Source organism: Xenopus laevis, chromosome 5L (assembly GCF_017654675.1).
Source record: "Xenopus laevis strain J_2021 chromosome 5L, Xenopus_laevis_v10.1, whole genome shotgun sequence".
Lineage (NCBI taxonomy): Eukaryota > Metazoa > Chordata > Amphibia > Anura > Pipidae > Xenopus > Xenopus laevis.
This window is the reverse complement of record NC_054379.1, coordinates 124,678,915-124,691,955: the sequence shown is the minus strand read 5'-3', so window position 1 is coordinate 124,691,955 and position 13,041 is coordinate 124,678,915. Positions and strand designations below refer to the sequence as shown.

Here is a 13,041-nt window from a genome sequence, read left to right as displayed (position 1 = left end):
TATAGCTTCTCTGTTATCTGCTGAGATATATCCAGGCCAATGGCAAAATGAAAAGAGTAGACCCAGGCACTTGCAGGTTGCAATAAGTTTTAATCACACAACATGTTTCGGACAAAGCCCTTTTTCAACACTTGAAAAAGGGCTTTGCCCGAAACATGTTGTGTGATTAAGTTGTATACCCATACATATTTAGTATGCATACATTATTATAGACAATACATGTAATGTTGATGCAATGTACCTATGAAAAGATGTGTTATAACCATACTCAGAAGCTATCCAAGAAGAATCAATCCAATGATTCTGGTTGAGTCAGTTCATATTTTAGGTATTATGTACAAATAAACACATATATATCTTAGTCAGGTTGGATGTGCCCTTCTGCCAACTCCATTATAGTATGTAGCACAGGGAGTTGAGCTAATAAGCACCCCACTCTCAAGCTTGAGTCAATGTGTGCGGTAGGGTGTATCATCTGTGCCCATAAATGTAAATAACTTCTGCTCTCTAAACCTTTTACTAGGAGACACAGGTTACACAGATAAACTGATACTCATAGTCACACACACTTCTAATGAGTGTACATGAAAACCAAAGATGGGAGCTTCACAGCCAATGTAAATGCATAAACTAAAAATGTGGGTTTTAACTACTTGCTTATTATATAACTCACAAATAAATATTTTTGTGTATATATATATATATATATATAGAACAATACTGCACAAAATGACAGCACTCCAAGGAAGTTCACAGCGAGTCGATGTTGCTAAAGTGGAGGTCTTTATTGAAGATCCAACGTTTCGGTTCCTTACTGGATTTTTATCCCTGACGAAGGTTCCAGTAAGGAACCGAAACGTTGGATCTTCAATAAAGACCTCCACTTTAGCAACATCGACTCGCTGTGAACTTCCTTGGAGTGCTGTCATTTTGTGCAGTATTGTTCTATATGTTATGGACTAGCACCCAGGTATCGATTTTTTCTTATGGTTGTGCACTCCATTCCCTCTACTCTATATATATATATATATATATATATATATATATATATATGTATATTCTGATTATTTTATTTTTTATTCCAGTTTTCTAAAAGTAGTCCTGAAGTTGAAAAAAAACAGGCTGAGCAGGACACTGAAATCTAAAGTTACACATGGATATACATCAGTTTAGCACTGCAGAGTCAAAGAAGAAAGCAGGACTAAGTCCACTGGAAAAAGGTCTCATTATTCTATCCATTTTCCTCGGCATCATAAGCATTGCTATGATATCAGCTTATGCAACAGGCAAGGGTACATATAGCTCATTCAACTGTAACACATGTAACATATAATATTCACTTTTTTTAAATAATTTTATTTCAGTGTGTCTCTGGGTGTCTGCAGCTGGACAGTCCATCCTATGTGACCTGTTTCTGATGGATCAGAATGTCCATAGTATGTACATATGCAAATGGAATGCAAAGGGATTTCCTTGTTGTTTTCTCCTCTCTGGCTCTCTAGTTTCTGGGAATAGGCTTGATAGACCCAAAAAGCTATGTCTTACCAACACTGTGTGAAATTTTTCGAATGGGAATTTTGGGTACCTTTCTTGGTCCAATTTAATAATATAACAGTTAAAAACAATGATGGTATAATCCCTGGTTATCAATGTATAATTTAATTTTCATTATTATTTAATACATTTATTTATTATTTTATACATTTATAACTTCTGTAATCACTTAGATATCCATAGCTGCTATTCTCCAGGGTCATAATAACTTGAATTGTTTTTTTTGTTTTTTTCATAGATAGTATTTGCACATCACAAGAGTGTGTCTCAACAGGTAAGAAATGTTTTTAATTAAAAAGTATTCTTGCCAAAAACAGATAAACATTACTGTCATACTGGTAATTTATCTCATTCTCAACTAAAATATTGTATCATATAACCTCTCTGATTTATGGCAAGTGGCAACTAAAGATGAGCAATTTATTTTTTTTTGCCTCATACAAATGACAGAGAAATTCACAGTTTTGCTAGGGACGATTTTCATGAATCTGTGCAAGAATTTCACCATATATTTTTTTTGGAAAAAATCCATGTATTTTTGCTCAAGAAAAAAAACTTCAGAAAGATAACCATTGACTCCAAAGCATTTGGCGCAACATGAGTCTCAGTTACAAGAAATAGGTCCACTGAAACTACTGATGCCACAAATAAGAATGGAAGCCTGGAATGGTAAAACAAGTTAGGGTAATAAGGAATAGCCTGAGAGGCAGATTAACTACTCAGAAAAGTGTTTATTTTTCACAAATGTTTCGTGCCTCCTGGCTCTTTGTCATGTGTACATGATGCAATGGAAACAGGAAGTGACATCAGACATAAACCACTCCCCCTGGTTGTCCAGTATTCAAATACAGTATTCAAAGTCCATATAATGTAATGAAAGTACAATAGGTTCATCATAAAGTCCACCAAAGAGAATCTCATCATACATGTGATAAAGTCCAAATGTTGCAAAATTGCTGTAATAAAATAGCATCAAATCAGATAAAATAAAACACATAAGGGGTGAGCTAATGGTATGGTACGGCCATTATAATCTTAGTCTACCTGCTTGCTCATCCACATAGTTATACAATTCTTAGGGAGAGTTGTTTATGTCTGATGTCACTTCCTGTTTCACCCTTTAAATTCCTGTTGCCATTGTATCATGTACACTTGACAAAAAGCCAGTAGGCTCTAAACATGTTGTGTTAAAAATAAACACTTTTTGAGCAGGTAATCTGCTTCACAAGGCATTCCTTGTTACCCTAAATTCTTTCTTCATTGGCATTTGTACCGGTGGAGGAGGTGCACACAAGAATTTGGCTGAAATAAACTGCTTTGTGTTCAAGGGTACCAGTCATAATATTGTGTTTAGGATTAGAATGGTGTTTTTTGCAGATAGGCTTGCATCCAATATTAGAGAGGAGGACACCCATTTCCATCTAGATATGCCAACCTTTCAATCAATTGGATGTGCTATCTTCCAGCTGAGTACCCTCCTGGGTATATGTATTAAAATCATTCAGTGTATATATATATATATATATATATATATATATATATATATATATATATATATATATATATATATATATATATATATATATATATATACTGTTGTCTCAGAAGGAGAAGTTTCTGATTTTCTTTAGGGTAGATCTGTTCAGAAGTAGGAGTTAAATGTTCTGCCATTTACTGCAATTAAAACTAATGGCAGCAGTCTGATGTCATCAATCGGTGCATCGTGTTACTGGCAATTTAACTGTACATTTATTTAAAGACATGAGCATGTAAAATGAAATTAGAAAGAAATGACATATTCATGGTTTGCGATCATTGTGATAAGATGTTGCTAGAAATAGAATATGTGCTTCTCCTTTATCGATGGAAATTATGATACTAGTGTTGCTAAAACATGGTTGGATGATTCCTATAACCAACCAGTAAATACTAATGGATATGCAGTGTTTAAAGTGGGATGAGGGGATAAATATATAGGGTATATCTTGATTAGAGCATAATAAATGTAGTAATTGTAAGGATAAAAGGTTACAAAGCATTTGCTGCCTTTTAATTTTAAGTCCCTTCTTCAGAGCCTCCAAACTGTTTATGCATTGGTGGTTAGAATAAATGGATTAAGCTCCTCATGCGTGAATGTGTGTGTGTCTCATTATCTGACGTGTGAAAACGCATCTGTTGTCCATTGACCAGGGTAAATAAGCCTCAGCCCCATAACTGATCAATATGAGAGGTGCTGTAATTAACAGAGAATTGGTGACTGCAACTACAAACTACTTACTCCCATCCTCATCTCCCTTATATGATCTGTAAACAGATAACATTCATGCATTGACAACATTTTACAAAACTGATTCATCTGTTTTTGACCCCTTTGAATCATGTTTCCATATATTAAAGCTTAGTTAATGAGTTAGCTTGTCCCCAGGTAAGGACAGTGTAAATGCTGGTAAGGACCTAGTGAATTATTCCATCCTTACACTGTTTGGCCTTTTAAAAATTGACATTACATAAACTCCAATAGTACTTTCAGTATCTATTTCCAGCTACATTTCAGCTTCACAAATGATTGACCAGGGTTACATCTGGTTAGAAACTTAACAAACTAGTGTAGGGACCTATAGGATTTACATTCCCTATAGAGTTAATCCCCTACCTGTGTTATAGTTTCCTATAGCCTTTGCTATTGGGTATAAGTATTTGTAACATTTCTTATGTGACAACTACATCTATTGGACAAAGAGTGTAATGACACTCCCCTGCCACACTGCTATATAGTGCTGTGTAGCGAGTGGCCTCTTCCTCTTTGGCTCTTGATCCTGTGCTTCTAGGTGATTCCGATTGAGCCTGGGATCATCATAGGCCCAGTATAGCCATTTACCCCAAAGGGATCTGTACCTTTGGAGATCTAAGTCGGGACCAGGCAACCCGTGAATGAGGAACAGCTAGCACAGTAAGCTCCTGTAATAGACTCTCTAGGAGAGTGAGACAGAGAGGTTTAGCAGTAAGAGCAGTTGTCGCTCCAACAAGGATTTGTAGAAGGGAGTAGCTTCCCACAAGGCCTGTTTGCCTTTAGAGCAGGGAACTCAGTTGATAGGCATCTAGGTTAGCAAAGGACTGCCTGTACCCTACCTGATTGATCCCGATCCCCTCACTGGCAACGTCGGTTAAAGGAGAAGTCATTACCCCTGTCTGCTGCTACCTTATGCTCTGATCTGACTGTGTGGGACACTCTGTCCAGTTTGGTTCCATCTGCTGTATCCTACAAGTATTTGTGAGTAAACCTGAGGTCATTTGCTTTTGTGCATAATAAATCTGTTCACCTGTTTTACCATCCAAGAACCTCCTGGTGTCCAATTCATCTACTTTTGCACTAATTAGCCTGTGGGTTGTAATTTTACAACATCTTAAAGGGGAAGCTTCCATTTGGCGAAGGCTCTGCCCTGGGTGTAGATTCGCAATGTAACCCATGCTCACTGCCTAGCTGGACACCCTTAACTCTTAATTGGCAGTATAGCCCAATAAAGCGTTACACTAGCTTGTTGGAAAGGGACTTCTTATAATGGTGAGACAAGCTGTTTAGTATGATCCATTTTTACAGGAATGGCTGTGGCTTAAATGGCCAATTCCACTAAGTAGAAGGGTGATACATTTGACCATATAGAATGTTTCTATGGGCATAATCTAAGTTCCCAATTTTCACAAGGTATTGTAACTATTAACTAAGAGAATCCATTCAGATGTTGTTGTCTTTGAAAGTTTCAAATTGAAACAGCAGGCCAGTGAACACTGCCTACTGATTGGTTGCTATGGGTGTCAAGAAGCAATGTTAGGAACAATGTCAAGTATAAATACTTAGGGGCCGATTCACTAACTTCGAGTGAAGGATTCGAAGTTAAAAAACTTCGAATTTCGAAGTTTTTTTTGGGCTTCTTCGACCATCGAATGGGCTACTTCGACCTTCGACTACGACTAACGAAGGATTCGAAGTAAAAATCGTTCGACTATTCGACCATACGATAGTCGAAGTACTGTCTCTTTAAAAAAAACTTCGACCCCCTAGTTCGCCATCTAAAAGCTACCGAAGTCAATGTTAGCCTATGGGGAAGGTCCCCATAGGCTTGGCTAACTTTTTTTGATGGAAGGATATTCCTTCGATCATTGGATTTAAATCCTTCGAATCGTTCGTATCAAAGGATTTAATCGTTCGATCTAAGGAATTATCCTTCGATCGTTCGATCGAACTATCTGCGCTAAATCCTTCGACTTCGATATTCGAAGTCGAAGGATTTTAGTTCCTAGTCGAATATCGAGGGATATTCGACCCTTAGTGAATCGGCCCCTTAGTATATGATTAATATTAACAACTGTCAACATCTTCAGCAGTAACATATAGCAGATTTCAGTAACCCTGCAGCAATAAATTTCTGCCCTGCAGATACTAATATTGCTATTAGAACACATTAAAGATACAGTATATTACAGAACATACTGTAAAGGGCCGATTCACTAAGGGTTGAATATCGAGGGTTAATTAACCCTCGATATTCGACTAGGAATTAAAATCCTACGACTTCGAATATCGAAGTCGAAGGGTTTAGCGCAGATAGTTCAATCGAACGATCGAAGGATAATTCCTTCGATCAAATAATAAAATCCTTTGAATCGAACGATTCGAAGGATTTTAATCCAACGATCGAAGGAATATCCTTCGATCAAAAAAAGTTAGCCAAGCCTATGGGGACCTTCCCCATAGGCTAACATTGACTTCGGTAGCTTTTAGTTGGCGAACTAGGGGGTCGAAGTTTTTTTTAAACAGACAGTACTTCGACTATCGAATGGTCGAATAGTCGAACGATTTTTAGTTCGAATCCTTCGATTCGAAGTGGAAGTCGTAGTCGAAGGTTGAAGTAGCCCATTTGATGGTTGAAGTAGCCCAAAAAAAACTTCGAAATTCGAAGTTTTTTACCTTCAAATCCTTCACTCGAAGTTAGCGAATCAGTCCCTTAACGTCTTTCCCATGAAACCCAATTAACTTACAGGTTGTCTCTGGTGAATTTTCTTCTATTGCAGAGTTGTAAGAGTTTATTATTAATGTCACACTGAAATTTAATTTTCTTACATTGTTTGCAGCAGCTCGAATCATAGCCAACATGGACACTGCTACAGATCCGTGCAATGATTTCTATCAATATGCTTGTGGAGGATGGCTAAAGAAAAACAGAATTCCAGACAACAATATTATTTATAATACATTTGAGATTCTCAGAACAGATATAGAAGTTGTTATAAAAGGTCAGTAAATAAAAGGTCAGTAAGACCAAGTAGACGTAATGTATTAATATTTGTTGTTTTTGATACCTCATGCACAGATATAGCAAAATGATGTATGACTGCATTATCTTTCTGAATCTTCCATCTGCCATTGCACAACTCAGGAATGATGTGTTTGTGGTCTTGTGTGAATACATGAGAGAGATTATATATTGTAAATGAAAAGTTCAGATCCCACCAAGCAGTTCAGATTCGCCCAGGTTGTATAGATGAGTGTCTATTTGGTTATTAAAGGAATTGTTCAGGGTAAAAATAAAAACTGAGTAAATAGAAGGGATGCATCAAATCGAGGATTCGGTTCGGGATTCAGTCAGGATTCGCCCTTTTTCAGCAGGATTCGGATTCAGACGAATCCTTCTGCCTGGCTGAACTGAATCCAAATCAATTAGGGGCTGGGAGGGAAATCGCGTGACTTTTTGTCAAAAAACAAGGAAATAAAAAAGGTTTTCCCCTTCCCACCACTAATTTGTATATGCAAATTAGGATTTGGATTCGGTTTGGTATTCAACCGAATCTTTTGCAAATGATTCGGAGGTTCGTCAGAATCCAAAATAGTGGATCCCTTGTAAATACAGTAGATAGTATGCGCAAAATAAAAACTGTTCCTTTAAGACCGCACACTGTTAACTGTGCTTTATCAAACTTTTTTTTTTAAATTTAGATTAAGGTAAGTTAAATAGAAATAGTAGGCAACTATATTGTGAATAATAAACCCCTTGTTGTAAAATATATGGATGCTATGTTACAGAGGAGTTCCATTAATATAAAAAAGCAGGAGCCTGAAGGCCAAGAAATCTCTTGAATTTCCTTCTATAGAGATACATAAGCGGGTAAACCATAATAAAATTTATGAGCGTATGAGTGCACACACCACAAACACAACTACACAATTTTTTGGAGGCTGGGTCCCTGTGGGAGCTGATACCAAGCACTTAATTGATTATTGGAGTTCTGGGATGGCAGTGGATGTGATCTATTTAGACATTGCTAAATCATTAATACAGTACCAAAAAAAAGGTTACTTATTAAATTAAGGAATATTGGTCTGGAACATCATATTTTTACTTGGATAGAGAACTGTCTGAAGGATAGATTACAAAGAGTAGTTGTTAGTGGAGTATCGCAGGGGTCTGTCCTTGACCCTTTGCTTTTTATCTTATTTATTTGTGACGTTGAGGTGGGCATTAAGTACTATTTTGTTTTTGCTGATGATACTAAAATGTGCAAACTGGCAGAAAAATAGCAAATGAGATTCAATTTAGATAAGTGCAAGGTTATACACTTTGGAACATTCTGATTTGCAATAAAGTAATGCTTTTTACAAGCCTATCAGACGTTGTACATGTTATTACACTGGATATAATCAATCTGCTACATAATATTGCTTTGAGAGGCCTTAAAATAAGTAGCCAATATTCGAATGAATATAATTTCCTGCATTTTGGCATCGCAACATCTTGAAGAACATCAACAGAGAAAGGATGTTTAATTGTGAAATATGATGCCCAGTGATGCATGGAGAAGCCTAATCATGGAAAGAACAGCAATCAATTGGGGCATTGCTTTGTTGCAATATGTAAATAAATTGTACCAATAATGCTAGCTTTTCTCAATGAATATTTTAGAATCACAGAATGAACATGGGAAATACTGTAAGTATGAATACCTGTTCCCGTTTAAGGTATGCTAATACAGATGAAGCAGCTTTAAATCAAACACTGCGTTTGATGTTCCGTCCAGTACTGGGGTCATATGTGAGCTGTTTGCAGAATGCAGTGAATGATTTTTCTAGGCACAAAGCAAAAATATCTTTCACTGCAATCCCTTTTAACATTTGTCTCAATTTTTTAGATGCCCTGGAGGAGGAGAGTGCAGATGACATTCCTGCAATAAAAAAAGTGAAAACTTTCTACAAATCCTGTACAGATGAAAGTAGGTCATATGTTTGTATCCCTGTTAATAAAAGAAGTACCAATACAATGTCATAATAGCTGCTATTCTTTCAGCTACAAAAAATCTCAGAAAAGGAGAACCCTTAATTAAGTCTTTGACTGATCTCTATGATTGGCCAGTAGCAGTGGACAACTGGGAGACCAGATATGGTAAGAACGTTGCTGTTTGTTCCATTCAGTAAAGTTATATAACTTGGATGTCAAAATGTTATGAATATAAACCAAAGTAAAGAAAATTTCAATGAGGGTAGAAGAAAAGGAAATGTTTGAAAAAGAATAAAAAAATACACATATTAAATCTTAAAGAAGATTTTTTTTTTTTAACTTTGTATTTATTAAAGCTTGACCGAAAAAAGACATACAATGGAATGTATTTCTTACATGTAAACATATAGTTACGAATAAAGAACTTCTTGACATACATTCACATCCTGAATATTCTCGTTTCTTATTGTTAAGCAGTGAAATACCGTATAGTCATATTCAAACATGAGAAAAACTATATTGTGGGGGGGGGAGAAAACTGGGGGGGGGGAGGATAGGAAGTTTGGTGGTTGAAACGCTATACCTGTCTATGCAGTAATCTTAAAGAAGATTTAAACTTTCTGTAAGGCTCCATACACAATATAGATGCTTCAGCAATGAATATTGACATTCAGCACTGATACTGAGGTTCTGCAAGGGGAAAGCTTTTGCTTGGAAGTTTACAACCTTGCCTTAATAGAGTATATTACTGCTACTAAGAATAGTGTTCTTAAGCATATAAATATTACTGAAGAATCATTCATAGTAGGTGCAATAAATTAAAATGCATTATTGTCAGTTAATCAGACAGTACATTTAGGGGGTTATTTGTTAAACTTTGGTCAGGCTTTTTGGGGCAAAACACCAATTTTAATTTTTTTTTTTTTTTTTTAAAAACTCGAATTTTTCAAGATTTATTAAAACCCGATGCTGCAAAAAGCCCGATTCCGAAAATCCACCATCTCAGACCTGTGGATGTTGTGTATAAGTCAATGGCAGAGGTCCCTATCCTAACTGGAAGTTATTGTGGTCTGCACTGGGTTTAGCCCAAAAATCCAACCATTTTAGGATTTTCAGGCAAAAACCTGAAAAAAATCATACCATTCGGGGAAAAGGCCCCAAAAAATTGTACAATACAATTTTTTCCGGGTTTTTTTTTTCCGGATTTTCCCCCCGAACCGATTAATTGAGCTTTTTAAATAATAAATAAGGTAAAATCGTTTATGGGAGTTTGGTCACGTTTTTTTTTAATTAAATAATGAGATAAATTTGTATTTAATAAATAACCCCCTTAGTCTACTGTAAATCATTTAACTAAATACAGGATTTTAATACACAAAGATAACTCATTTGTATCCATACAAACTTCATATGATGCCCCATAAGCCTTTTGAGCTTTTGGATGTAAGCGATGTTCTGACCAGGGTTTAATGCTGATACTTTCAATGACATTTTATATTGTGTTCCCCGTTAGACTAAAAGTGGATTTGAACTACTTAATCCCATTTGTACATAAGGGGAAGACTTAATAACAAACGCATCAGTTCAGTTATTTATTGAATTTATTCAACAAAGGTTCTAGAGCAATAAAAGACACACAACTGATTTACATGGGGGCCAGTATATTAAAATGCATTTGTCTTTATTCAGGCTTGACTTGGTTTGCTGAAGATTCTATAGCAGGTTTCATAGCAAAATATGGACGATCTGGATTAATGAATGTTTATGTAGCTGAAGATCTGACAAATTCCAGTACCTACATCCTCCATGTAAGCTTTCATTTTTATTTCACTAAGCAGATATTTATTAAATGTATCCTGGTACATTGATGACCAAATAATAACAATACTGTAAATAAAAATATAATCATTCAGTTGTTACACCACTTTTCTTGGGCTGAAATGTGTATCTCTTAACCATCATAAAATGATATGCATGGATTTTTAATATGGTGGATGCCCTAACAATTTCCTAAACTGCTGATGTTTTATTAACTACATTTTATTGCAAGGAGACAGATGTTGAACTCTGCATGTTCCACAGACATGGAGGAATGAATAAACTTGATCTATTGCTTCCTACCATAAATGAAAAATCATATTTAAGCAACATGTATTTTGTTATGGCTTTCACCATGATGCTCAAAGCAAGTCTTCCAGTCTTTCCAAAGCTGTAGGTTTAAGCAGCAAAATCATGAATTGCTAAGTACTTTGGTAGTGCAAAGAAGACTAATAGATGAATTGCATGTTCTTTTAGAGACAAATACCAGTAATTATGTAGAGGTCACTGTGTAGTATATGGGATCTGGGTGCTCAAGCCCATTAAACACAGGGGAGTAAACACAATCACATATCGGCAGGCATTCATGGGTCCCACTCAGGTCAACTACAAAAAGTAGAAAAACATTACTACTTATCAAACAAAGCCTTACACATTTTAGACTTAATGTACTTTTAAATTAAATAGTCTTTCTTACAACTTGTACTTTTTTAATTACCTGAGTGAATTCTGAGACTGTGTTTCATGTAACTGGGAGGCAATAGTGCTAACAAACCCTTTTCAGAAAAAATTTCTCCATTCTGGGCTATATTAGACCAAAAGGGTTAATGTCCAGCTAAAGCTATAGATCATAGGTTACAATTTTGATTTTGATCCAATCAGATTTCTCTTTCATTATAGTGTCCCTTGCAAAAGCTTCTCTGTTGTTGAGTGTTTGACCTTGGGAAGAAATGTTCTATATCCTTTCAAATAAAACAATATAACATTTTGCTTTTTCCCACAAAGATTGATCAGCCAGGACTGGGTCTCCCCTCACAAGAGTATTATGATTGCAAAGATACCTCTGAAAACGTAAGCTCTTTAATTTATCAACAAAATGGCCTGTTTACAACCATTGGGTATATTTTACTATATAGCAATGATGATTACCACCAGGTAAACAAATACGGATTATATCACATTTGGCCAAATTTAATTTCTGTTGTGAAAATAATAATTTTATCGATAAAATATTCACCAAAATGTATAAATCCCTTACAATATGTATAAGGGATTATATTTATGGAGGAATATTATAGATCAGTGCTGCTGATGAGTTCTAACTTCCCATTGAATGGAACAAGGCTCAACATCTTAAAACAGTCAAACACATTAGATTATCTTAATTGTACTCAATATTAATACTTTTATCATATCCAATGTTAAAGTTGAAATTTTACTTAATAAAATTTATGAAGTTGTCAAAAATAGGAGCTGTATGTTAATAATCGTGAATATAAAAATTAATGAATATAATGGACAACTTGCATTACTATATCTCAGCTTTATTAACGTCTGATCTATTTTCATGTTTTCTTCCAGGCATGTTTGGCCTACATGGAACAAATGATTTTGGTGGCAATGCTTGTCCGCAAAGAAAGGAATCTTACCATTAACAAGGGCAAAATTAGATCAGAAATGGAAAAGGTTTTTGAACTGGAAAGGGAAATTGCAATGGTAAACTAATGTATGATAATGCTTTTGAAGGACTGCATTACAAATTCAATGCTTAGCTAAAAGGTTGTATAGTTTACCAGTAAAGTTATTGGGGCTTAAAATCAAGACATTCAGCCCTTTATATATACAATTCCTATTGAAGGCTTATTTATTAAAGGTCGAATTTTAGTGGGTTTTGAAACCATGACTAAACGACTGTCATGACATTTATTAAAAAATTCAAACTGAAAAAGCAAACAGGAAAAAACTGCTACTTTTTTGTATTGTTGCACAAAATATCTGAAAATCTTTAAAACCACTAAAACCAAATCAAAAAAAGAACTTCCAGTTGTTGGCACATCTGCCATTGACTCCTACATATTCTCGACAGGTTTTAGCTGGAGTATTTTCATATTAAGAACTTTTGCTGTTTTGTTGCATAAGAGATCCTGAAAAAAACACACTTTTTTTCCCACAACTTTTTTGAATTTCTAGTGTCAAATTAAATTGTCATAGCTAAATCAAGAGGTCCCCTAGTGTCTCGTGTTTGTACATAATACAACACTATGGGGCCGATTCATCAAGCTCGAGTGAAGGATTCGAAGTAAAAAAACTGTTTTTTGGGCTACTTCGACCATCGAATGGGCTACTTTGACCTTCGACTACGACTACGACTTCGAATCGAAGGATTCGAACTAAAAATCAT

General features: G+C 35.5%; 1 protein-coding gene across 1 annotated transcript in view; it reads left to right on the top strand.

Annotated features, from left to right (window-relative positions):
* Positions 1-1,095: 1,095 nt before the first annotated feature.
* mme.L (membranemetalloendopeptidase L homeolog) overlaps positions 1,096-13,041 on the top strand; it is a 33,867-nt gene continuing 21,921 nt past the window's right edge. Inside the window, exons 1-8 of the mRNA XM_041563365.1 lie at positions 1,096-1,292; positions 1,793-1,828; positions 6,685-6,846; positions 8,737-8,817; positions 8,892-8,987; positions 10,512-10,630; positions 11,646-11,711; positions 12,222-12,356. Of these exons, the coding sequence (XP_041419299.1) occupies positions 1,154-1,292; positions 1,793-1,828; positions 6,685-6,846; positions 8,737-8,817; positions 8,892-8,987; positions 10,512-10,630; positions 11,646-11,711; positions 12,222-12,356 (834 nt within the window). The 5' untranslated portion in view covers positions 1,096-1,153. The remainder of the gene's footprint in view (positions 1,293-1,792; positions 1,829-6,684; positions 6,847-8,736; positions 8,818-8,891; positions 8,988-10,511; positions 10,631-11,645; positions 11,712-12,221; positions 12,357-13,041) is intronic.